The sequence below is a fragment of the Pristiophorus japonicus genome, chromosome 10 (assembly GCF_044704955.1).
Source record: "Pristiophorus japonicus isolate sPriJap1 chromosome 10, sPriJap1.hap1, whole genome shotgun sequence".
Classification (NCBI taxonomy): domain Eukaryota; kingdom Metazoa; phylum Chordata; class Chondrichthyes; family Pristiophoridae; genus Pristiophorus; species Pristiophorus japonicus.
In genome coordinates this window covers 182,497,791-182,525,239 of record NC_091986.1, presented here as the reverse complement: position 1 = coordinate 182,525,239, position 27,449 = coordinate 182,497,791, and the positions used below count along the sequence as shown (strand labels likewise).

At 43.4% G+C, this 27,449-nt stretch overlaps 2 protein-coding genes across 4 annotated transcripts in view; one reads left to right on the top strand and one right to left on the bottom strand.

The window, feature by feature from the left end:
* LOC139275222 (NHL repeat-containing protein 3-like) overlaps positions 1–1,702 on the bottom strand; it is a 29,354-nt gene extending 27,652 nt beyond the window's left edge. Inside the window, exon 1 of the mRNA XM_070892383.1 lies at positions 917–1,702. Coding sequence (XP_070748484.1) covers positions 917–1,036 — 120 coding nt within the window. The 5' untranslated portion in view covers positions 1,037–1,702. The remainder of the gene's footprint in view (positions 1–916) is intronic.
* Positions 1,184–27,449, top strand: part of proser1 (proline and serine rich 1) — a 43,822-nt gene continuing 17,556 nt past the window's right edge. The window contains exons 1-8 of one of the 3 annotated variants that reach the window (XM_070892379.1): positions 1,184–1,851; positions 9,696–9,761; positions 10,588–10,656; positions 10,853–10,947; positions 15,813–15,906; positions 24,211–24,321; positions 24,423–24,479; positions 25,350–25,433. In XM_070892379.1, coding sequence (XP_070748480.1) covers positions 1,807–1,851; positions 9,696–9,761; positions 10,588–10,656; positions 10,853–10,947; positions 15,813–15,906; positions 24,211–24,321; positions 24,423–24,479; positions 25,350–25,433 — 621 coding nt within the window. In that variant the 5' untranslated portion in view covers positions 1,184–1,806. Of the gene's footprint in view, positions 1,852–9,695; positions 9,762–10,587; positions 10,657–10,852; positions 10,948–15,812; positions 15,907–15,958; positions 16,051–24,210; positions 24,322–24,422; positions 24,480–25,349; positions 25,434–27,449 lie in introns of those variants that run through there. The other 2 variants (XM_070892381.1, XM_070892382.1) reach the window with 2 other exon arrangements.

Sequence of the window (27,449 nt, the reverse complement as noted above, 5' to 3'; positions counted from 1 at the left end):
TTTTCCTTCTGATTTTCTGCTTTTGCTGGTTTCTTGAAGACAGCAGCTGATGTTAATATGTAATTCCATAGGAACGAGGTGTTCTCTCGTACCTCACCCAAGCGGCTGTTCTTCGTCTGTGAGCCTGAGCAATAGGTAACAGGCTTAGCTATTAGACTGTGGGAACTATGAAAGCTGAGCTTGATGTTTATTTTCCTACTGGGAAGCCAAAGTGGAGTGAAGATCAACAGTACAGGACACCACAAACTTTGAAACAGCAAGAGATGAGGTAACTCAGAAGTTATTATTATGCGACATCAAGCTTAAAACACTGAAATTTGGAGAAAGAGGGAGAAGACAAAGGGAGTTGAGGAGCTTCACAATTGTGAGATCCTGCTAAAGAAAAGATTTGCAGGGCTATGGGGAAAGAACAGGAGAGTGTGACAAACTGGCACAAGCAGTCGAATGGTTTCCTTCAATGCTGTATGATTCTCCGATCTATCATCTTGGTTCAAATTAGCCTAGACATGATTTGAGACCAAAGGGAAACATAGAAAATAGGTGCAGGAGTAGGCCATTCGGTGCCAAATCACTACACCACCTAGTTGCAAAGATATTTAAAAAACTTCAAGTATCGATACAGCTTTACATTTTCAGTGTGCTTAAATTGTCTAAACTGTCTAGCTCTTAAGAAGAAGTCACAAGTCTGTTGGCTATTTTCCTGCTGACATTGGTCACGTAACTATTCCCGGTTGATTAGAATAATACAGCTCCCAACTCAACAATTTCAGAACAATCCCTTGCAGTTTGTAAAATGTACATAGGCCTAGTGCGTAGTTTAGCACCACCTTGCTCCTTCATCACTTGGCTAAACTTTCAGCTACAACAATCTTCCCTCAGGTCGGAAGGTTTAGAACGATCGACTTCTAAAACTTACCGGGTTGGTAAAGCGTATGGGCAACAACATCCATAGAGATAACAATGAGACTATCATGACTATAACTATAACCGGTTTTGTTTGTTTGACGGATACAAACATCCAATTCTTCTTACACATATTTCCTATTTCCCCCTCGCAACTGTTTATTTCCGCCACCTGCTGCAGGGGGCGGCCACTCAGCTGCCAGGGAGGAATAAAAAAACCCACATATGTTTGGCACAAATCTTAAACTTTAAATAATAAGCCCGGGCAACAAATCCGTTAAAAAATAGAAACAATAACGCGTTCAACGATTTGGAAAAAGGCCGGGTGAAGCTGCAGGCGTCATCATCCGGCGATGCTTTGCTGTGTAGGCCCCCGGCAGGCGGGGAGAGCGACAACTGTCGGCCCAGTCTTCTGCGCCAGCTCGAGCCCCGGCCTCCCGCTCGAGCACCAGCACGCTGCCCGGCAACGGCTCGCTCGAGCTCCGAAACAGCGTCCGTCAGTCGGAGTCCTAGCAACAGTTAACTGGGCGGCGCCGAGAGTGGCCCAGGCCCTCATTGTCTTCCCTCCTCTCCCTTCTTGCTTCAACAAAGCCGCTGGCCTGTGCTACAGGAGGACTGTGACCATAGGAGGAGAGCGGCGGGTTTTGTTTTATTTTACACCGCCACGCCGGGCATTTTTCTCGGGCTATGGAGGCCGGCCCGCTCTTTGTGCTGGGAAGGAGCTACATAGTCATAAGCGTCTAGTTAGCGGCTCCTCTCCCCGCAACCTCGTTCAAATCCGCCCTTTGGTCACACCGATCAGCCCCTCTCCCTGAGAAGACGAAAGCTGCTGCCTTCTAAGCAACAGCGGCATCTCCTGTAATAAGGAAAGAAACATCGAACATTCTCCCACCCCAATACAAAATGGATAACAAATCGTTTGCAATAGTCCTGGATGAAATAAGGAAGGTAAAGAATCCATTGTTGTTGCTCTGACTTCTTCGATCCTGTGAATTGCAATAGAGGGTAAGAATTCCAGAGGAAACTGCCCAAACGTTTTAGACAATATAACGTTCACTTCTGAGTTATGGTTCTGGTTTCCTTTTCCTATGCAGAACACCAGCATAATGAATGGTGTGGAAATAGCTACGGATGAAGTCCAAAAGAGTCCTAGGATACTGAATAGACTTGTCTAGCCAATGCAGAGCAGCGATCAACAAAGCTAATAGGAAATTAAAAACAGAATGCTGGCAAACACTCAGCAGGCCCAAGCAGCATCTCTGGAGAGAGAAACTGAGTTAACGTATCAGGTCGATGACCCTTCATCAATAGGATGTTGACCTACATAGCCATAACAGTAGAATCCAAGTCAGGAAGCTGTGTTCAAACTGTAGAGTGCTTCGTCCGACCGCATCTTGTCCATTTCTGGGAAGGAAGGGGCCCCTCGGAGCCCAGAGATTGATACCTAGTGCCCTGGGTCTGAGTTATGGGGAAAGACTGGAGAAACTAGGGCCATTTCAGCCTGAAAAGGAGATGTTATGAAAGGTGATCATACCGAGGTATATAATAATCAAGGAACTGGGGAAGGTAAATCTGGAATAAAACTTTAAATTATGGGAGTAGCTCAATATATCTTGCTACACATCATGGGCTAGAAATTCAGCTTTTGGCATTTTTCACCAAAAACACAGCTAATCACATCGCCATTTTTTTAAGGCCAAAGTATTGTATTCCTTGCACAGAGGTTAAAGTAACTATGACCTCAGTCTTTAATCAGACACTCCAGAGTGAGGAACAGGCCTTAGGGGCCAGCTTATATACAATGCTCCCAAGGGATCCCAGCATCCCTTGGGACTTCAGGGGATGAGCTCCCTGGTGACGGAACATGGGAGTGCATGCTTTACAGATGCACAACACTTAAGTTTTGTCACAAAATGTGGCCAGCAGTAAAAATCGGCGTTGCACGAGGATTCGTGGCGGAAACCGCGGTCCTTGCCAACTTTAGTCCGAGGCCGATTACCGCTTGGGAGGGAGGAAAACACACAATAAAAAATAACAAAACACAACAAATAAAAAATCACAAAACATTCACAAGACACTTAACTATTGAATTTCTGAAAAAGAATTTAAAAATAAAAACTTTAACTTACCTTTTTTGCAGGTCTTCATACCTACTGCTGTTTTTGGGGCTGTAACGCAGGTTTTTCTCGGGTGTTTTTTTTCCGCCCAGAATACGGGTGCGCCAAAAGTCCATACTACAGCGATAGCAGTATTTCCAGTCTTGCATGCCGGCGGTCTGCTTTTCAGCGGTATTTCAAAACCATTGGCGCAAGACTGTGGCGAAACTAGCGGATCACCGTTTTTCGCCAAAAAATGGCGAAACATCGCTGAAAAAACGGGCACAAGGTTGGTGAATTTCCAACCCTATATCTTTAAATCTTTTCGAGCAATTATTTATTTTACAAAATTACATTTGGCACACAAGAAATCTACTGTCCTAGAGCATTACATGTAAAGGTTACATTGCTGCTTGTACAAAGTGACTACAATGTTGTCAAATTAATTCATCAAAAGCATGAGTGATGAGGAAGGCCATTTAGCCTATTTTACCCCTCTGATCTAGAGAAAATAATAGTTCTTCGCTTCACAATATCCAACTGTTTCTTTTCTTCCAAAGTGTTTGCCTCCACTTCCCTACCCAGAAGTCCATAATCTTTGTGAAGAACAGCTTCTTGATGTTGGTCCTAAATTTGCCATTTATGGTTTAAACCAGCGACTCTTGATCTACTTTCAGGACATGCCTTGCAGTAGTGCTCAAGACTTGCCATTTAATAATAATTTATATATAACGTCCCCTCTCAGACATCTTTCAAAACTGAAGAGCCCACATTTCTCCAGTCTTTTTAATTAGGTTCTTTAACACTAAGGATCGGCCTTGTGGCTCATAGAAACATAGAAAATAGGTGCAGGAGTAGGCCATTCGGCCCTTCGAGCCCGCACCGCCATTCAATAAGATCATGGCTGATCATTCCCTCAGTACCCCTTTCCTGCTTTCTCATTGTACTGCCTTCATGGCTTGAACTGTTTTCTTTGTGTCTGGATAATTAAAACTGGGCTTAGCTTAAAGTGCATTCTGACCAGAGCACTATATGGGTTCAGAGGAAATTGGAAAGCAAGTAATACTTGTAAACTGATTGTGCAACACCATAATGTGTGAATAAAATAAAAATGGAACTATTGTACTGGTTCATATTGCAATGTTCTTAAAGAATCAGTATCTGGAGACAAAGGCAGTATAGGTGGAACTGGGTATTCAACACAGAGCAAGGAATCTGTCATAGTTTTAGAGATCTTAGGGTAGATTTTCAATTTGCTGCCCAAGCGTAAAAATGCCATTGCGGACCGGCCGCCTGTTATAGAAACCACCCCACTTTCAATTCGTTAGATTTCAATAGAAATGAAAATTGGATGGTTTCTTTAATGGATGGCCAATTCGCATTGCCAAATGTTGAAAATCTGTTCTGTGAAACCATTTTTGAAAGTTTTCAGAAAGATTTAAGCATCTGCTTCATTCAGTTGGTAGCAAACCTATACTTCAGATGGGATGTTAAATCAAATCCCTGTCTGCTTATTCCATTGGCTAAGGTAGACATTAAAGAGTCCATGGCACTATTGAAAGAAGAGCAGTGATTCTTTGGTATCTTGGTCAGTATTTTTCCCTCAGCCAACATTACCAAAGAGCAGCTTAACTGAACATTTATCTCATTTCTGTTTGTGAGATCTTGCTATTCTGTATGCTTAAATAACAGTCACTGCAAACAAATTCATTGTATGTGAAGTGCTTTGAGATGTTTCTAGATTTAAAATAAAACAGTAATTTTTATGTATACACCATGATATAACTATTTCATCTGTGTATGTGACATCTTAGTGTGTTGTCATATGTGACTGCCTGCTAGCTTTATAGAGTGTCTTGGGTTACCAACATTAAACATTTTAACTGCCAATAAACTCAAAACCAAATGCATCTGAATAGATTTTTCAAATTTCTTACACCACATCGACACCTAGAACTTTCTTATCTTTTAGACCTTGTCTCCAGTGCATGCTGTTTTTGTTTGAACACGTGCATTGTGACTGAGATAAATTATTTTTATGCACTTTTCATGATGGTAGCCAAACCAACTTACTGAGCATTCCTCTGACTATCTGTTGTGTTAATACTGGTATTACTTTAAAAACTTATGTTATTTAGCACCTTGTGCTGACTTAGATGTCTAGATATATAAGAATATAAGAAATAGGAGCAGGAGTAGACCATTTGGCCCCTCGAGCTTGCTCCGCCATTTAATAAGATCATGGCTGATTTGATCATGGACTCCGCTCCACTTCCCTGCCCGCTCCCCATAACCCTTTATTCCCTTATCTCTCAAAAATCTGACTATCTCCGCCTTAAATATATTCAATGACATAGCCTCCACAGCTCACTGGGGCAGAGAATTCTACAGATTTACAACCCTCAGAGAACAAATTCCTCCTCATCTGTTTTAAATGGGCGGTCCCTTATTCTGAGACCCTAGTTTTAGTTTCCCCTATGAGTGGAAATATCCTCTCTGCATCCACCTTGTCGAGCCCTCTCATTATCTTTTATATGTTTCGATAAGATCACCTCTCATTCTTCTGAATTCCAATGAGTATAGGCCTACTAAACCTAGCTTCATAAGTCAACCCTCTCATCTCCAGAATCAACCAAGTAAACCTTCTCTGAACAGACTCCAATGCAAGTATATTCTTTCTTAAATACGGAGACCAAAACTGTACACAGTGCTCTAGGTGTGGCCTTACCAATACTCTGTACAGTTGTAGCAGGACTTCTCTGCTTTTATACTCTATCCCCCCTTGCAATAAAGACCAATATTCCATTTGCCTTCCTGATTACTTGCTGTACCTGCATACTAACTTTTAGTGTTTCATGCACAAGGAGAAGAAGGCCGCGCTGAAGGACCTGCAGCTCGTCGGGTCCCGAGGCGCGTTCGTGAGGTCGCGGATCCGGTTCCTGCGGGATCTGGACCGCGGCTCCCCCTTCTTCTACTCGCTGGAAAAAAGGCAGAGTATCCGTAAGCAGCTCTTGACGCTGCTGGCCGACGACGGCTCTCTCGTCTCGGATCCGGAGGGCGTCAACAACAGGGCCCGTGAATATTACGGGGCTCTGTTCTCTCCGGATCCATCCAGCGAGGAAGCGCGTAGAGTTTTGTGGGAGGACCTGCCGAAGGTCAGCCCGGAGGGCGCCGAAAATCTGGAAGCTCCGCTAAGTCTGGCGGAGCTGACCGGTGCCCTCGCCCGGCTCTCGAGGGGAAAATTCCCGGGGCTGGACGGGCTGACCGTGGAGTTCCACAGGGCGTTCTGGGACGTCCTGGGGAGCGACTACGCGCGGGTCCTGGGGGAAAGTCTGGCGACCGGGGAGATGCCCCTCTCTTGGCGCAGGGCAGTCATCGTCCTGCTGCCTAAGAAGGGCGATCTCCGCCTCCTTAAGAACTGGCGCCCGGTCTCCCTCCTCAGCATGGACTACAAAATCTTCGCCAGGGCGATGTCTGCTCGCTTTGGTGCCGTGCTGGACCACATGATCCACCCCGACCAGTCCTACACGGTCCCGGGCCGGACAATCCACGATAACATCCATCTGGTCCGGGACCTCATCCTTTGTTCCCAGGAGGCTGGTCTGTCGGTCGCCTTCCTATCCCTCGACCAAGAGAAGGCGTTCGACAGGGTGGATCACGACTATCTGCTCGGAACTCTGCGCGCTTTCGGGTTCGGGACGCATTTCGTCGCCCGGATCCGACTTTTGTACGCCGCCGCAGAGTGTCTGATTAAGGTTAACGGGTCCTTGACGGCGCCCCTTCGCTTTAGGAGAGGGGTGCGCCAGGGATGCCCCATGTCCGGCCAGTTATACGCCGTTTGCGTGGAGCCTTTCCTGCGCCTCTTGCGGACGAGGTTGACGGGACTGGCTCTGCAAGGGCCGGGCGTGGAGGTCGTCCTCTCGGCTTACGCCGATGACGTGCTCCTCGCGATAGAGGATCCCGCTGACCTGCGGAGGATGCGAGAGTGCCAGGAGATTTACTCGGCCGCGTCCTCCGCCAGGATCAACTGGGAGAAATGTTCCGGACTCCTGGTGGGTCAGTGGCGGGTGGACTCCCTGCCGGAGGAGCTCAGGCCTTTTGCCTGGAGCACGACCCATCTCCTCTATCTGGGAGTCTACCTTAGCCCCGACGAGGGAGCCTGGCCGGCGAACTGGCAGGAGCTGGAGGCCAAGGTCGCCGCTCGCCTAGGGCGCTGGACAGGACTGCTCCGAGTGCTGTCCTACAGGGGTCGAGCGCTAGTCATAAACCAGCTGGTGGCCGCAATGCTGTGGTACCGGCTGGTCACTTTGACCCCTCCCCCTGCGTTTGTCGCCAAGATACAGAAGAAGCTGGTGGACTTCTTCTGGAACAACAGGAAGCACTGGGTCTCTGCTGCGGTCTTGAGTCTCCCGCTTGAGGAGGGCGGTCAGTCGTTGGTGTGCGTCAGCGCCCAGCTCGCGACTTTCCGTCTTCAGACCCTGCAGAGATACCTTTACGTCGAGTCCCCTCCTAGGTGGTGCGCTCTGGCGAGGTATTTCTTCCGCCAACAGCGCGACCTCAATTATGACACGCAGCTCCTGTTTGTGAACTTGGGGGGTGCCAGGACCGCCCTCCGGGAGCTGCCTGTCTTTTACAGGGAACTCATCAGGGTCTGGAACAAAGTCTCCACCAAGCGCAGCTCTCCGCCGGCTGGAGTGGCGGCCGTCCTGCAGGAACCGCTGCTCGGGAATCCGTACCTCCACGGCCGAGGCTTTATGTGGCGGTCGGAAGAGAGGGCTGTGGCTGGTGAGGTGACCAGGGTCAGGGACCTGCTCGATGGCGGAGGAGCGGGCTCGATGGCGCCAGACACGCTGGCGCGGCGCCTAAATTCTGCCAACGTCCGCCACGCGGCCGATGCCATCGAGTCGCTAAAAACAGCTCTGGGCCCTGACTCCGTTAGGTGCATCGAGGAGGCTCAAGCACGTGGGGAGATCCCGTCCGAACTGACCCCCGTCCGGACGGAATTCCTCATTGGCGCCAAACCCCGGAACCTCCCTCGGGGGCCGGCGCCTCACAACTTGAGCCGCCTCGGGGAAATCCCCTCCGTGCCTTTCAGTTCCGCGCGGAGGGGTTTCCTGTACGGGCTGCTCCTGCACACCCTCAACTTTGCCATCCTCGCCGGCCGTCCGGACACGCCATGGCGTACCATCTTGCCGTCCGGAGGAGGCGGGGGTCCCCGATGGAGGGCACTCTACGCAGGGGTCCTCCCACTATTCATCGGGGACTTGGCCTGGAGGGTGGTGCACGGAGCAGTGCCGTGCAACAAATTTTTAAGCCGGTTCACGGACTCCCAGGCCGCCTGCAATTTCTGCGGTCTGGAGGAGTCCGTGTTCCATGTTTTTATGGAGTGCACAAGGTTGCAGCCCCTGTTCCATTATTTGAAGGGGCTGCTCCTGAAATTCTGGCTGCACTTCAGTCCCACTCTCCTGATCTTTGGGCACCCTGTGCGGAGGGGAGCGGGTAGGTCCGAGGGCCTCCTCGTAGGACTGCTCCTGGGCACGGCCAAGGGTGCCATCAGCCGGTCCAGGCAGCGGGCGGTCGAGGGGGTCGTTCAACCTGACTGCCTGCCTCTCTTCCGCTCTTACATCCGGTCCAGGGTGTCCTTGGAGATGGAGCACGCGGTGTCCACCGGTACGCTCGCGGCCTTCCGCGAGAGGTGGGCACCGGAGGGACTGGAGTGCATCATCACGCCCGGCAACCAAATTTTAATTTGATTTTACGTTTTAAAGTTTAATTTGTTTTCATTGCCGGTGCTTTTAGTGTCCCCCTCCCCTTTTATAGGGGGCACTGGAAAAATTTGATTTTAGCGCCCCAAAAGAACCCAAAAAAAAAATTTAAAAAAAAAAGGCCTTGAAAATGTCTGCTGTGTCACCCAGGTCGGGTGGCATGGTTTTAATGTTTATGTTTTTGCAGGTAAACTCAAAAGAGTTTCATGCACAAGGATCCCCAGGTCCCTCTGTACTGCAGCACTTTGCAATTCTTCTCCGTTTAAATTATAATTTGCTTTTCTGTTTTTTCTGCCAAATTGGATAACCTCACATTTTCCCACATTTACTCCATCTGCCAAATTTTTGCCCACTCACTTAGCCTGTCTATATCCCTCTGCAGATTTTTTGTGTCTTCACAATTTGCTTTCCCACCCTTATTTATATCATTAGCAAAGTTGGCTACATTACACTCTGTCCCTTCATCCAAGTCATTAATATAGATTGTAAATAGTTGAGGCCCCAGCACTGATCCCTGCTATCTATAATAGCAGCCATTATCTATATCTAACTCAACAGCCTAACGTCTACTGGTATATTATCTAATAATGATGCAAAATATTTGTGATTCCTCTTATAAGTCATAAGGTGCACACATTAGTTATTTGTAGAGTCAAACTATTGGACGTTTAGGACTCCCCACATGTAACTTACCTAATGTTAGTGTTGATTTGAAGTATTGTCAGCTGTTAAACTGTTTTGTCAGACATTTACTATGTTAGGGGAGACTGCAGTGGTGTAAATTTTTCACCATTTGCATATAAGCAAAATTTAAAACGGATACTAAAAAATAACTGATCTGCATCATTCACACTAAAGCAGCATCACATGCATTATAAATGTTTACTGTGTAACTAAATATTCAAACTGCAAATATTCATTTTCCTTTTAGGGGGTTCTGACTGATCATAAATTAAAGGCAATTGAATATGTACATGGATATTTTTCAAGTGAACAGGTATTGTCAACTACCAACCTTTCTCTGATCTTCACACTAGTGATGATTCATGATCTTTTTGTAACATTGCAATCAATAATTCATGTTACAACCATTTTTATGATAGATAGTTGAAAAGCTTACCCAGCCTAGCCTTTTTAAAAAAAAAATGATTTCATGGAATGTGTTAGTTTTCTTTCCTTTTTCGTCTTTACTATCTCCAACTCAGAAGCTAGACATATGAAGTTGTCTTCAACCTTTGCTGATGCTGATTAATGACTGGCCATAAAACTGCTTTTGAGTTATTTCTGATTTTTTTTTAAACTTCTGCTGTTGTTTGTATTCTGTAAGCAATTGTTTTTGATAGACTATTTGGCTTCTTAGTACTTTTTATTCATGCTTTTTGATATTAAATGAGTAAAACAATTTGCAGGCTAGAGATTTCCAACAAGTCTCTTGCTGATCCACAAGACTGGCAAGTAGGTTAGCATTTTATTTCACTCTTAATTCTTACATCAACATTGTAATTGACGGCCAAGTCACTGCAACAGTTGCCAGGATGTCAGTTTGAAGACTTTACCACTCAACTTTGGTACTTCTGTTTTAAAAAAAAAAAGTATTTACTGATTTTTGACTATATTGGTGTAAGTATATAGAATAGTGTATTAGAATAAAATACTGGTGAAAAATGTGTATTCATTAAAATGTGTTGCTCGATAGTCATTTTTACCGCAGGTATGTTTAGTGAAAACATTTCAATTTTTATAGAAAGAAAAGACAGCAGTAGTTTTGCTCTTCCATTTTTTAAAAATTATCTCTTTAAAATGTATCCACATCCTTCTTGCAGGTGGTTGAACTATTGAAATATTTTTCTTGGGCAGAGCCTCAACTAAAGGCTCTTAAAGCTTTGCAGCATGTAAGTGTTAAATCTTTCTCACTATATTACAGACTATTAAATGTATGCTTGTCCTAATTTTCAGCTTTGCGCAATATATGATAGTTTGGCTCAAGAACTTTTTGTTATACCCTGTACTGTAGAACTGAATTATTAATTGCAACAATTTGACACAATGGGCTAAAGTCACTTTGCTTTTCATTGTTTTGTTTTTCAGAAAATGGTAGCCATTCATGTATCTAAAGTCATAAATATCCTCCATTGCCTCACTTTCACTAAAGATAAACTCGTTGCCTTAGAGCTAATAGCTTTGTAAGTATGTTTTTGTGTTTTGTATAGTATCATGCTTTCCTTGTATTACATTTGCTATAATACATATTGTTCCAACTAAAGCAGTAGCATTTAAAGAAAGAAAGACTTGTATTTATATAGCATCTTTCGCAACCTCAGGACGTCCCAAAGCGCTTTACAGCCAATGAAGTACTTTTGAAGTGTAGTCATTGTTGTAATGTACAATCTTGTAAGCACACTATAAATAATTGCTGCAAATAGACACTCATTTGAGTCACTTCAAAACTCTTCCTTGGATTCTACCTGGACTGAGATATGCAGGCTTGACAGAAAATGATCTGTGCAAGTCTTGATGGAGGATTTGTGTAAGCAAAAAAATCCATATAGAGATGATGGCCATTTCTTGCTTCTAGATTTTTATAGTGTTGAATAAACTTAAATTTGGTACCTACCTTATCTGTAAGGGGTTAGTACATAGAGAATGGAAATACCAAGCTGTTGCAATGGTTAACGAATAATATTTGAGTTCAAACCAATAGCAAGAAATAATGATTGACCATCTTAACTGGTCAAGTGCCAGTACCCTGTACTGATTTGTGTCTATCCATACCGACACAGTCATTGAAGAGGGATAAAAGGCAATGTCATGTTCTCCAAGGATCTATAATAGCTTGGTTTAATGTACAGGCTAAAATTATTTATTGACTTTGAAAACTAGCTTAGTTGTTTTCTTATCAATTTTGGCAACTCCAGAAATATTTGTTGTCTTAGCCATGTTATGTAAAAATAAATCACTCTCGAGTCTACTGAGTCCAGCAGGTAAAGAGTTTATTCGAGCACATGCAAGGGAGTGATCCTCAGTTGCCTGAGATATCACACTCAACAATACAGAGCTTGCAGCATACTTTTATAATACACAAGTTACTGTAATTTGGGTTGTTTTGCGACAGTCATAAATCAGTACACAATTTCAACACTTATTCTCCATCAATGGAGTTATTCAAGTTCAGCAGGTGTCTTCGTTATCTTAACTCTTTCTAGCCCGGGCCTTCCGTTTCCATGGCACCCGGTCTGGCCTTCATTTCCTTATCTTCTCGTTCTGCACATAACAATGAGTAATTTTCCCAAGCTTCTGAATAAACTAGCTGTCTCTAAAAATACCTGTAGTCAAGTATCCCAGCATGCCTTGGTGAAGAACCATTACCATCTACAGCATTTATTTCAAAGATACACTTTACTAACAACTCAAGCATTGCTATTATAATGTTAGCCTAGCCCCACTTGTTCCACTTCACCATGGAATCATAACAGAGATCAGTTAGTCTTTCTGATTGCTCTGAGTTACGATGATACAAACCCCCTCCATTTTTTTGTATCATAGTAATTTGGGTGCCTGGACAACACTGTTTTTGCTACATGCTTCCTTGATCTCAGTATTTGTACATTTCACCCCTCCCCCACCACCCCTGCCACGACATCATTACTGTCAAGAGTTTTATAGACAACTCCCAGCTGAATCTTGCATCCTTTGTAGTTCCTTAACACTAGCCTTTCAAATTCGGTTTTGGGTCATAGCGGTTTTTTTTGGCGGACAAAAACCGCAATGGTCCAGAAATCCCAGTCGGCTGCTTCCCACGGGCGATCGGGTAAAAAAGTTAAAGATGTGCACCTACCTGTTCCTGCTGCACCCACATGAGTTCCGGTCCTGAGGCCTCCACTGACTGCACGACACAGCGCGTGCATGTCAGGACGTGCGCAGGGCTGAAGCTGCAGTCACATGGCTCTGGCAGCCAATCAAGGTAAAGTATTTTCTCATTCCATTAGTTCCCATTATTATGAATGAGAACCTCCCATCCCCCCAACACACACAACTAATAAAAAAATACACCACTTATTTTATTAATTTAAATGAGTTATTTATGTATTATAACAAAATTATTATTCTGATTTTTTAAAAAGTTTTTTAAATTATGGTTTAAAATAAACCAGTGGGGAGGGTTTTTAACAAAATGTGTTTTTAAAATTTTATTTTATAATGTTTTTGTATATTTTAAAACTCAAGCCTGTAAAAGTAGGCTGTGCGCCTGCTTTTATCAGGTACAAGAGTTTTGAGGACATTTACTGGGCAAGATATGGGTAACTACCGCAAATTTGCCCATGCAAATGTCCTCGCTCCCGATATATGGAGGATCTGTCAAGCTCTAGTTTTTCAGCGCATGTGCATTTGTGCGCTGAAAACCGGCTTTTGCGATGCCTTCCTGGGTTCGTAGACACTCAGTACAGACCTGGGAGGCTGGAATTTCCGGGCCTATGACTCCACCATAATTTTGAGGCCGAACATGCGGGAAAAATGCGCCCAGTGGGAAAAATCAGCACAAACCACGAATTTTCTGCAACTTTTCTCCGAGGCCGATACTGCTGCGAGTTGGGCCTAGGGAGGGGGGAAAACACAAATAAATGTTTTCCGAAAAATAAAAAGTCATAAAACATTCACAAGACCTTTTTCTAGTGAATCACTGCAAAAGAATTTAAAAATAAAAACTTAAACTTACCATTTTTGAAGGGTTTCATACCTACTGCCGTTCCAAGGGCTGCACCAACAGATTTTTCCTCAGCGTTTTTTTTGGTCCAATCTATGGATCACCATTGAGCCAAATATCCGGCGGAAGCACTTTTTCATGTCTTACACCCTGGCGGTCTGCTCCCCAGCGGTATTTCAAAACCACCGCGAAGACTTCAGGGAATTTCTCGCCGTACCGTTTTCTGCCCAAAACGGCGAAATAACGCCGAAAAACCCAGCGCAAGGTTGCCGAAAATCCAGCCCATAGTGTTTCTAATGCCTGATTACCCTTTACTGAAATCCCTTTTCATTGCTGTCTTTTATCACTATTGCTAATCCCACAACTTTCAGAATTTTCCTGTCATTTCTAAAGATCTTGTAGCCTAGAATATTTAGTTCCAAATTGTGCCCAGTTTGTAGCCAGGTCTCATGGATGCGAGGGCCTTGTTTGTAAGGAAGTGTATGTAGGAGACCCACAGTGGGGTCTGGGTGAAGTGAATAGAAATATGGGTAGGAGGGAGGTTGAGAAGTCTATTCCTGAGAGTAAAATGGGTGGAATCACCACTACAACAACGGCTTGCATAGTAAAATGTCCCAGGGCGCTTTCCAGGAGCTTTTTCTGATGTTATTTGACACCAAGCCACATAAGGAGCTTTTTAAAAGAGTTAAGGAGGCAGAGAGATTTATGGAGGGATTTCCAGACTTTGGGGCCTAGGCAGCTGAAGGCATGGCGAAGGAACTCTGGGATGCATGGGAGGCCAGAATTGGAGGAACACCGAGTTCTTAGAGGGTTATAGGACTGGAGGAGGAGGAGATAGGGACAAGGTCATGGAGAGATTTGAATATGAAGATGAGAATTTTAAATTTGAGTTGTTTTTGGACCAGGGATCAATGTAAGTCAGCGAGCACAGGGATGATGGGTGAATGCGATTTGGTGTGAGTTAGGATATGGGCAGCAGAGTTTTGGATGAGATCAAGTTTAGAGGGTGGGAGGCCAGCTAGTAAAACCTGAACTTCAGTTGTGTGCTAGGCAAATTGAGGGCCCAATTCAAACGGAATGCCTCAACGGCAATCCGTAGGCTAAACGTCTATATAAAACAAGCAGTTCTCGTCCCTTCATTTGGTCTTTGTGAGTAAAGGTACATTGTTTTTGGTGTATCCGTTTGCAAGTCCCTGTTTCTCTGCTATATTGCTGTTGGATGAAAGGAAAGCAATGACATTTTATGGAGCTTTCCTGACAATGTCTTAAAATTGAGTTGCATCTGTGATTTGTGACTGTATTTCCACCGAATGGTCTTATTTAATGTTTTGATTTGAACGTACCTATGGGTATACCTATTGAGGAGGATTTGAAAAGACAGGCCAGCACAGTGTCATTTGCATCGTAGATGCAGCAGTGCTTGGGATGAGCTGAAGTTTGCCGGGGGTGGGGGGGCGGGTGGGTGGGTGATGGGAGGCCGGCCAGGAGAGGATTCGAATAGTTGAGTTTGGAGGTAACAAAAGCCTTGATGAGAGTTTCTGCTTATCCAAACTGGATGTCAGACAAGCAACGTGACAAATAAGATGTAGTGGAGGGGTCTAGAGAGGTGGCGGTGATGTGGAGCTGGGTGTTGGTGCACATGTAGAACCTGTTGTTGCGTTTTCAGATGATGTCGCTGAGCGTCAGGATGTAGATGAGAAATAGGAGGGGGCCAAGAGGGGGAACAAGGCAATTTGCTCTGTTATTCCGGTGGAACCTTCTGCAAAGGAAGCTTGGAGAAGAGGAGTTGTCCACCCGTTTAGGTGGTAGCCTGTGGTAGAGGCAGGAAAGGAGGTTAGTAGGGACAAGTTAAAGACCGGGAGGGGCATTTTGCAGTAAAATGGGTGGTGGAAATTGTGAATGACAGGGACCAGATGAAGATTGAGACAGAGTGGATGATGTGACTGATTCCTTACATGGATCTTAAAAGTTGGGAGTACAGATCACTCATTAAATCCAACATTTGACTGCATTCCAGTTTCTTGAGGATTGCATGAAGCACTAGGTCAAAAGACTTAAAATGAATGACCGCAATATGAGTGGGTTTGTCCTGAGCTGTAACAATTCACTGTTGTATAACACAGTAACAATATGAATGAGAAATACAGGTTATTTTTGGTTTAAGCACGGGCCTCGAATACATCCGATGTACTTGTGCACAGCATTGGTAATTGGAGTTTGCGAAGATACTACCAGGAGTACATAGTTGTTCACAGTATCAAGCTATTAAAATATGAGTTTTGTTGTTAGGTGTCACATTTTTAGTAGGTATTGTAAATGTGATCAATAAATATTTTTTTCTGGTAGGAATATCATTGATCCTCATAATTATCGACTTATTGAAGATATTTTCCGGGTACACCTGCCAGAAAAGAAACGCTGCAAAAGAATTCTCGATCAGGTGATGTATTTTACTGAGCGATCACTTTTCTTTCTGACTTTTGGTTTTACAGGTCCATTATCGGTGTTATATGATGGGGGAGATGATTTAATTTTAAATTTATAGAGGAATGATTTCAAAGATACTATGACGGGAAGTATTCAGGTAAGAAATGAAATCTAAAAGATTGGATGAATTAATGTGTAACATAGAAAGAATGATCCATTTATTTAAGAAGGCAGTCGAGCAGAAATATTGTGAGGGAAATGCTGAGAACAGAGATGCAGAACAATTGGGCGGTGAAATTGGGCCCGGTTAAGGTTTTGCCATAATCAGCAGCCAAGGCCAGAAGTGCAAAACAAAATTGGCTTGGATGAGCAGGGCAGGGGGCAGAGTGAAGCCTAGTGACGGGCTCTTGTTTGAGAGGAGGACATACGGGCTGCATAAGTCAACGTAATAGTGTGGCCTAGTGGCACATCGGGCAGAAACTGGGAGTTGACAGCAGAGGGTGTCCAGCGGCAGAAACATGCCCAGGGTTATAGAAGTGGTGTCTTTGGAGGGAAGAAAAGAGGGCAGGAAAAAAGCAAGAGGCAGGGGCTAAAACTGGGTCAAAAGGAGGAGGAATTGAGAAGGGTAAATTTAAAACTTAAAAAAATCAAAGTTTGAAGGGAGGGCAGTAGGAAGAAAAACAATTATATTTGAAATTTAGATACTACATTAAGATGAAATTAATGACAAAGGAGAAAGAAATAGATGAGATTAAAAATAAAACTTGAGTGAAGAGGAGAAAATATAAGATGACAAAAAACATCAATTTATTAACATTTAAATTTAAAAAATGAAACTTATAACAATTACAACACTCAAACAATAGGGAGAGCTCTATGGAAGCTATGGGAACAGATCAGCATACTCCTGAGCACTGAGTGTGACAAGTCAGAACTTAATATTGAACCTCCAGGGAACTGTAACAAGTAACTGGACATCTTAATACAGGAGTCCTCATGGGAATATTTATGTAGCAATTTTCAATGAAACTTACCGATTGGATTAGTTAGTTGGATTAGTTTGAAGCACCATGGTGAGGGGGATGGCAGGCAGCAGGGAAGGAGGCAGCCACCTGGGTGGGAAGAGCACCGGTCAGTGGTGATAAACTGCAAAATCATCAGGGGGCCGAGAGATACCGAGAACAGGCTGGAGTGCAACTAGAGTAGCGCAAAATTGATAGGAGTGGAGAGACACAACAAAGCATGCATGCAAGGAGGGAAAGGGGAGAAGCAGCAGTACAGCAGCAAGAGACCATAAAGTTTAGTAGGGAGCTTAGGATAGGCTGAGCTGGGGAGTGACAAGGGAGACCAGGTACAAAAAGTCACTACGTTTCTCAGGGGAAATGTGGTGGATTGGAGGCTTCATTTTTGGGTTAAAATCAACACCTGAGAGTTTAAACAGGTGGCACACAGGGGGAGATAGATCAAGGCAGTGTAGCACCTCGTTGCAATCATGGAAATTTACAGCACAGAAGGAGGTCATTTAGCCCATCGTGTCCGTGGCAGCCGACAAAGAGCTATCCAGCCTAATCCCACTTTCCAGCTCTTGGTCCGTAGCCCTGTAGGCTACGGCACTTGAAGTGCATATCCAAGTACTTTTTAAATGTGGCAAGGGTTTCTGCCTCTACCACCCTTTCAGGCAGTGAGTTCCAGACCTTCACCACCCTCTGGGTGAAAACATTCCCCCTCAAATCCCCTCTAAACCTCCTACTAATTACTTTAAATCTATGCTCCCTGGTTGTTGATCCCTCTGCTAAGGGAAATAAGTCCTTCCCATTCACTCTATCTAGGCCCCTCTTAATCTTTCCTCATAGCTGAAATTCTCCAGTCCAGGCAACATCCTCGTAAATCTCCTCTGTACCCTCTCTAGTGCAATCACATCTTTCCTGTAATGTGGTGACCAGAATTGCACGCAGTACTCCAGCTGTGGCCTAACTAGTGCTTTATACAGTTCAAGCATAACCTCCCTGCTCTTGTATTCTATGCCTCGGCTAATAAAGGCAAGTATTCCGTATGCCTTCTTAACCATCTTATCTACCTGTCCTACAACCTTCAGGGATCTGTGACATGCACTCCAAATGTCCTGCTACTGCTTCTTTAATAATATACTTCATCCAATGTTGGAGTCCATTATTAAAGAAGCAGTGGCAGGACATTTGGAAAAGCAAAATTTGGTCAGGCAGAGTCAACATGGATTTATGAAGGGGAAGTCATGTTTGACAAATTTGCTGGAATTCTTTGAGGATGTAACGAACAGGGTGGATAAAGGGGAACCAGTGGATGTGGTGTATTTGGACTTCCAGAAGGCATTTGACAAGGTGCCACATAAAAGGTTACTGCACAAGATAAATGTTCACGGGGTTGGGGGTAATATATTAGCATGGATAGAGGATTGACTAACAAACAGAAAACAGAGAGTTGGGATAAATGGTTCATTCTCGGGTTGGCAATCAGTAACTAGTGGTGTGCCACAGGGATCAGTGCTGGGACCCCAATTATTTACAAACTATATTAACGACTTGGAAGAAGGGAGCGAGTGTAACGTAGCTAAGTTTACTGACGATACAAAGATGGGAGCAAAAGCAATATGTGAGGAGACACACAAAATCTGCAAAACGACATAGACAGGCTAAGTGAGTGGGCAAAAATTTGGCAGATTGAGTATAATGTTGGAAAGTGTGAGGTCATGCACTTTGGCAGAAAAAAATCAAAGAGCAGGTTATTATTTAAATGGAGAGAGATTGCAAAGTGCTGCAGTACAGCGGGACCTGGAGGAACTTGTGCAAGAAACACAAAAGGTTAGTGTGCAGGTACAACAAGTGATCAAGAAGGCCAATGAAATCTTGGCCTTTATCGCAAAGGGGATGCAGTATAAAAGCAGGGAAGCCTTGCTATGGTTGTTACAGGGTAATGGTGAGGCCACACCTGGAATACTGTGCAGTTTTGGTTTCCATATTTACAAAAGGATATACTTGATTTGGAGGCAGTTCAGAGAAGGTTCACAAAGTTGATTCCGGAGATGAGGGGGTTGTCTTGAGGAAAGATTGAGTAGGTTGGGCCTCTACTCATTGGAATTCAGAAGAATGAGAGGTGATCTTATAGAAACATATAAGATTATGAGGGGGCTTGACAAGGTGGATCCAGAGAGGATGTTTCCACTGATAGGGGAGACTAGAACTAGAGGGCAAAATCTTAGAATAAGGGACCGCACATTTAAAACAGATGAGGAGAAATTTCTTCAGGGTTGTGGATCTGTGGAACTCATTGCCTCAGAGAGCTGTGGGTGTTGGGACATTGAATACATTTAAGAAAGAAATAGACAGCTTCTTAAACATTAAGGGAATAAGGGGTTATGGGGAGCGGGCAGGGAGGTGGACCTGAGTCCATGATCGGATCAGCCATGATCGTATTGAATGGCGGAGCAGGCTCGAGGGGCCGTATGGCCTACTCCTGCTCCTATTTCTTATGTTCTTATGTCCCTCTGTTCCTCTACACTTCTCAGTGTCCTACTATTTATTGTGTATTCCCTTGCCTTGTTAGCACTCACCAAATGCATTACCTCACACTTCTATGGATTGAATTCCATTTGTCACTGTTCTGCCCACCTGACCAGTTTATTGATATCTTGCAGCAGTCGACAGCTTCCATCTTCATTATCAACCACATGGCCAATTTTTGTATCATCTACAAACTTCTTAATCAAACCCCCTACATTCAAGTCTAAATCATTGATATTTACCACAAAACGCAAGGGACCTAGTACTTAGCCCCACGGAACCCCACTTGAAACAGCTTTCCAGTCACAAAAACACCCATCGACCATTACCCTTTGTTTCCTGCCTCTGAGCCAATTTTGGATTCCAACTTTGCCCTGGATCCCATGGGCTTTTATTTTCGTGACCAGTCTGCCATGTGAGACCTTATCTAAAGCCTTGCTAAAATTCATATACACTACATCAAATGCACTACCCTCATCAACCCTCCTTGTTACCTCCTCAAAAAATTCAGTCAAGTTAGTCAGACATGACCTTCCCTTAACAAATCCATGCTGACTGTCCTTGATTAATCCATGTCTTTCTAAATGAAGATTTATCCTGTCAGAATTTTTTAGAATAATTTTCCCACCTCTGAAGTTAGGCTGACTGACCTGTAATTACTCGGTTTATCCTCTTTTTAAACAACGGTACATCATTAGCAGTCCTCCACCACCACACCTGTAGCCAGGGAAGATTTGTAAATGATGGTAAGAGCCTCTCTTGATTCTCGTAACAGCCTGGAACACATTTCATCCGGGCCTGGGGATTTATCCACTTTCAAAGATGCTAAGCACTTTAGTACTTCCTCTCTCTGTTTATTTCATCTAATATTCCACGCTCTTCCTCCCTGTTTGCAATGTCTGCATCGCCTCTCTCTTGGGAAAACACACAAAATATTAATTAAGAACCATACCCAAGTCTTCTGCCTCCACATACACATTACCTTTATGGTCTCTAATAGGCCCTACTCTTTTTATAGTTATCCTCTTGCACTTAATGTATTTATAAAATATCTTTGTGTTTTCCTTGATTTTACGTGCCCCAAAATTTTCATGCTGTCTTTGTTTTCCTAATTTCCTTTTTAATTGCACCCCTGCACTTTCTATACTCCTAGGGTTTCTCCAGTATTGAGCTCTCGGTATCTGTCATAAGCCTCCCTTTTTTTTCTTTACCCTACCCTGAATGCCCCTTGACATCCAGGGGGCTCTAGATTTGTTCATCCCACCCTTTCTCTTTAAGGGAACATACTTGCTCTGAACCCTCACTATCTCCTCCTTGAATGCCTCTCACTGCTCTGACACTGATTTACCTTCCAGTAGCTGTTTCCAGTCCACTTTGGCTAAATCACATCTCAACGTAATAAAATTGGCTTTTCCCCAATTGAGAACTTGTATTCCTGGTCGATCTTTGTCCTTTTCCATAACTACCGAAAATCTAACTGAATTATGATCACTAGCACCAAAATGTTCCTTCTACCTACCCAGCTTCACTCCTTAAAACCAAGTCCAGAACCCTTCCTTGTTGGGCTTGCTACATACTGGCTAAAAAATGTTCTGAATGCATTTTAGGAATTCTGCACCCTCTATACCTTTCACAATAATTATATCCCAGTTAATATTAGGGTAGTTGAAATCCCCTAATATTGCTGCCCTATAGTTTTTGCACTTCTCAGAAATTTGCCTACTTATTTGCTCTTCTATCTGCCTCTGACTGTTTGGGAGTCTATAGTACACCCAGCAATGTGATCGCCCTTTTTTTTTGTTCAGTTCAACCCATGTGATCTCATTTGATGATCGTTCTAACATATCATCCCCCCTCACAGCTTTAATTGTTTCTTTAATCAATCCTCCTTTTATATCCCCCTCTCTATCCCATCTGAAAGCCCTGTAACCAGGAATGTTGAGCTGCCATTTCTGCCCTTCTTTCAGCCATGTCTCCATAATAGCTATAATATCATACTCCCACGTGCCCTCAGCTCATCTGCCTTATTCCCTAGACTCCCTGTATTGAAGTATATACCATTTAGCACTGCCATACTCCTTTGTTGTCTATTTTCTCCAAATTCGCCCAATATTCTGCCTTCTAATTAAGAACATAGGAACAGGAGTAGGCCATACAGCCCCTCGAGCCTGCTCCGCCATTTAATACGACCATGGCTAATCCGATCATGGACTCAGCTCCACTTCCCCGCCCGCTCCCCATAGCCCCTTATCGCTCAAGAAACTGTGTATTTCTGTCTTAAATTTATTCAATGTCCCAGCTTCCACAGCTCTACGAGGCAGCAAATTCCACAGATTTACAATCCTCTGAGAGAAGAAATTTCTCCTCATCTCTGTTGTAAATGGGCGGCCCCTTATTCTAAGATCATGCCCTCTAGTTCTAGTCTTCTCCATCAGTGGAAACATCCTCTCTGCATCCACCTTGTCAAGCCCTCTCATAATCTTATACATTTCGATAAGATCACTTCCCATTCTTCTGAATGCCATTGAGTAGAGGCCCAACCTACTCAACCTTTCCTCATAAGTCAACCCCCTCATCACCGGAATTAACCTAGTGAACCTTCTCTGAACTGCCTCCACAGCAAGTTTATCCTTTCATAAATATGGAAACCAAAACTGCACACAGTATTCCAGGTGTGGCCTCACTAATACCTTGTATAGTTGTAGCAAGAGTTCCCTGCTTTTAATACTTCATCCCCTTTGCAATAAAGGCCAAGATACCATTGGCCTTCCTGATCACTTGTTGTACCTGCATACTATCCTTTTGTGTTTCATGCACAAGTACCCCCAGATCCCACTGTACTGCAGCACTTTGCAATCTTTCTCCATTTAAATAATAACTTGCTCTTTGATTTTTTTCTGCCAAAGTGCATGACCTCACACTTTCCAACATTATACTCCATCTGCCAAATTTTTGCCTGCTCACTTAGCCTGTTTATGTCCTTTTGCAGATATTTTGTGGCCTCCTCACACATTGCTTTTCCTCCCATCTTTGTATTGTCAGCAAACTTGGCTACATTACACTCAGTCCCTTCTTCCAAGCCTTTAATATAGATTGTAAATAGTTGGGGTCCCAGCACTGATCCCTGTGGCACACCACTAGTTACTGGTTGCCAACCAGAGAATGAACCATTTATCCTGGCTCTCTGTTTTCTGTTTGTTAACCAATCCTCTATCCATACTAATATATTACCCCCAACCCCGTGAACTTTTGTGCAGTAACCTTTTATGTGGCACCTTGTCAAATGCCTTCTGAAAGTCCAAATACACCACATTCACTGGTTCCCCTTTATCCACCCTGTTCGTTATATCCTCAAAGAACTCCAGCAAATTTGTCAAACATGACTTTCCCTTCATAAATCCATGCTGACTCTGTCTGACCGAATTTTGCTTATCCAAATGTCCTGCTACTGCTTTAATAATGGACTCCAATATTTTCCCAACCGCAGATGTTAGGCTAACTGGTCAATAGTTTCCTGCTTTTTGTCTGCCTTGCTTCTCTCCTTTCTAAAACCACTCTCGGGTTCCCATCCCCCTGCCAAGCTAGTTTAAACCCTCCCCAACAGTAATAGCAAACCCCGCCCCCCCCCCCCCCTGCGAGGATATTGTTCCTGGCACTGGGAGTAATCCGGAGATTACTACCTTTGAGGTCCTGCTTTTTAATCTCTTTCCTAGCTCCCTAAAATCTGCCTGCAGGACTTCAACCCTCTTTCTACCTATGTATCGATATAGACAACGACCCCTGGCTGATCACCCTCCTCCCTCAGAATGTCCTGCAGCTGTTCAGTGACTTCATTGACCCTCGCACCAGGGAGGCAACATGCCGTCCTGGTGCCACAACTGCGGCCCCAGAAAGGCCTGTCTGTTCCCCTATCAAGTGGGAAAGTGGACTTGAACTAGAAGATCAGCCATTATCTCATTAAATGGCGAAGCAGGCTCGAGTGGCCGAAAGGCCTACTCCTGCTCCTAATTCTTATGTTCTTTGAATCCCCTACCACTATTGCTCTTCCACTCTTCTTCCTCCCCCTTGTCAGCATGGAGTCTGAGTACTTGGGTTAAACATCGAGGGTGTGGGAGAAAAACCTAAAGGAAGGAATTAAAAGCACAAAATATTACATTTTAAAGTAAAAAATTAAGTTAAAATGAACTTGCCGAAGAGAAAAATCAGTTTGAAAAAAATCTTGGTGTTGGAGCTGAGCAGCACCTGGTGGCTAGATTGCAGAACTACAGGCAGGCTCAAAGCAGTTAAAGTATTCTAGCATCACAGACTCACTAAGTAGAAAGTCATATTAAAAATGTGACGGGCTGGTGTCACCAGATATAACAGGTGTAGACATAATTAACATTGAAAAGTCCAGAGGAAGTGTTTACAGATGACCAAACTGATTTCATTAATATATATATAGATGTATGGAATATATTCAAATCCCTGTGTATAGAATGTGCTCTCAGTAAGTATTGCACTTCCAGTCACACTTTAGCTGCCACATTTTATCGTATCCTCTGACTCACGGTGAGCAATGCAGAGCTGATGATCTTGTTTATATTGTATAGGATTAAGCAAAATAATAACAAGCAGTTCTGCTTTAAAATATGTTTAGTTTATGAAGCCATGTTTAACCTATCCATGAAATTGAGGATGGTGTAATTTACAGATATTCTAATGGAAATAATACTCTTCTAAGATGGATTCAGAGCTGTGCTTCCTTTGTTGATGTCCTGATTTTTGTTGTTCTATATAAGGCTTCTAAGGCAGGCTGTAAGGCTCCTCTTGCCATGAGATCTTCATGTGGAATGATCCCAGGAAACCCCTATCCTAAAGGAAAACCCAGTGTGTTAAATGGATTGTTAGCAGTAAGTATGGAAGCTTTGTCTTGAACACATTGATCAAGATTTCTCTTGGTTGTAAAAGGTAACAGTACCACTGTCAGCTTAGAATGTTTCCCTCTTTTCAGGGCAGTTGGAAGCTACCGCTTGGGCACAGTGGAAAGGGAAGGCTGGTAAACTTGGGAGTGAGTGACAGATCCAGCAATTTATACATTTCTCCATTAACATGAAGAGGCCATTCTTATTTCTGCCCCAATTAATGTTGAGGCTGTCAAGACAATTCGAGCCAGAATGTTTTGCAGCAGAGTGGTAGGGCATGAATTTGTGTCCCATGATTCTCCACATTTGAGGTTTTCCAGTCTCATAGCAGTATGTGAGGACCGAGTGCAGGCCAAGTGTTTCCCTACAGGGAGGGGTGGAAAAAACACCAGGAGATTTACTCTGAGTAGCTCTTGCTTAATTTTTTAAGGGCTAGGTTAAGAGCAGTATTGGCAGAGGTCTGGGAACAGTTTGCATCTTTGTCACTATCAGTTTATTCATTGAAAGAAAATTGAAGGGAACACCAAAAGTTACAGTGTAAATTTGTTTATAGGTTACATCAAAACAGGTTATGTTAACCATTTATAATACATAGGTAAGGCCAGATTCTGATTCTGGGGACTTTAGCTGTGCAAGGACATCAGCACGTTGAAAGAGGAATCATTCTGAGACTCAACAGTAAAGGCTAGTGAAAAACATTAATCACGTGCCTTTTAATCTTTTTTTCTCATGAAGGTGCACCTTTGTGAGAGAAAAGAAAGTTGAGAAGTAAAATGATTTGCGACATTTGTGCTATATGATTCTATGATTCTATAAATACTGAAAGTAAGTGGATAATGTATTTAAGTAGGTTACTTGCATTGTCATTGTAGGGCCAAAGAATATGCATCTATATTGGTGGGCCTCAAGCTCTAAAGATTAGATTTAGAATAATATAATATATGTAAAATATAATCTCATGTTAGCCATATATAAATTTGATATCTGAAGAGTTGATTGTGATTTTCTTTGGCCAGGCTCTTTCTGTTAAGAAAGAAAATGAAGATGGTTACACTGTTGGCCGAGGAATAGCAACTTGTATCCTAGGACCTTCTAAACCAGTGAGTATAAAGGCTAAAATATTGGCCTAACGTTGTTTGATGATGTCAAGAATTGTACTTTTTAAACAGTGACTCTATCCACTATTTATGTATATCTGTCTGTCAATCAATATAATATATAATAAAAAGGACCAAAGGATATGCATCTATATTGGTAAGCTTCAAGCTAGTGTGCATATCTGATCGTATCACATTCTCCATTTCCTATCATAATTTCTATTTCAAACTTTAAAAAAAAGTAAAAACAAAGGCAATAATTTGAAATGTATGAAGAAACTGCAGGAACAGAAAATACTGGAATCAGAATGTCTGCAACCTCTCAATTGTAGTGGGGAAAATGTTGGAATCAATTATTAAAGATGAAATAGTAGCGCATTTGGAAAGCAGTGACAGGATCGGTCCAAGTCAGCATGGATTTATGAAAGGGAAATCATGCTTGACAAATCTTCTTGAATTTGTTGAGGATGTAACTAGTAGAGTGGACAAGGGAGAACCAGTGGATGTGGTATATTTGGACTTTCAAAAGGCATTTGACAAGATCCCACACAAAAGATTCGTGTGCAAAATTAAAGCACATGGTATTGGGGGTAATGTATTGACGAGGATAGAGAACTGGTTGGCAGACAGAAAGCAGAGAGTTGGGATAAACGGGTCCTTTTCAGAATGGCAGGCAGTGACTAGTGGGGTGCCGCAGGGCTCAGTGCTGGGACCCCAGCTATTTACAATATACATCAATGATTTAGATGAAGGAATTGAGTGTAATATCTCCAAGTTTGTAGATGACACTAAGCTGGGTGGCGGTGTGAGCTGTGAGGAAGATGCTAAGAGGCTGCAGGGTGACTTGGACAGGTTAGGTGAGTGGGCAAATGCATGGCAGATGCAGTATAATGTAGATAAATATGAGGTTATCCACTTTGGTGGCAAAAACAGAAAAGCAGAATATTATCTGAATAGCAACAGATTAAGAGAAGGGGAGGTGTAACGAGACCTGGGTGTCATGGTGCATCAGTCATTGAAAGTTGGCATGCAGGTACAGCAGGCGGCGAAGAAGGCGAATGGCATGTTGGCCTTCATAGCTAGGGGATTTGAGTATAGGAGCAGGGAGGTCTTACTGCAGTTGTACAGGGCCTTAGTGAGGCCTCCCCTGGAATATTGTGTTCAGTTTTGGTCTCCTAATCTGAGGAAGGACTTTCTTGCTATAGAGGGAGTGCAGCGAAGATTCACCAGACTGATTCCCGGGATGGCAGGACTGACATATGAGGAGAGACTGGATCGACTGTATCTGTATTCACTGGAGTTTAGAAGAATGAGAGGGGATCTTATAGAAACATATAAAATTCTGACGGGCCTGAACAGGTTAGATGTAGGAAGAATGTTCCCGATGTTGGGGAAGTCCAGAACCAGGGGTCACAGTCTAAGGATAAGGGGTAAGCCATTTAGGACCGAGATGAGGAGAAACTTCTTCACTCAGAGAGTTGTTAACCTGTGGAATTCTCTACCGCAGAGGGTTGTTGATGCCAGTTCGTTAGATGTATTCAAGAGGGAGTTAGATATGGCCTTTACGGCTAAAGGAATCAGGAGGTATGGAGAGAAAGCAGGAAAGGGGTACTGAGGTGAATGATCAGCCATGATCTTATTGAATGGTGGTGCAGGCTTGAAGGGCTGAATGGCCTACTCCTGCACCTATTTTCTATATTTCTATGTTTGTAATTGACCTGCAATCTGAATAACTCTCAGCTCATCCGATGTTTAGTTAACAGTTCGTTGTGACTACAGCTTTAACATAGCAGTAGTTTATATTGTGCATTATGTGACATAATGCTTCTGTCCTTATGAAACAAAATATACTCTGATCTACCTTGAGAAATGGGTGATGTGACCAATGATTCCAAACAATGTACAAATCCAAAGAAGTCTGGAGAGGCAAGATCATTGTGCAGAGAGATGGCAGATGGGATTTAACATGAATAGTGTAAAGTCATAAGATGAAGCAAAAGTGGAGATTATATATTAAAT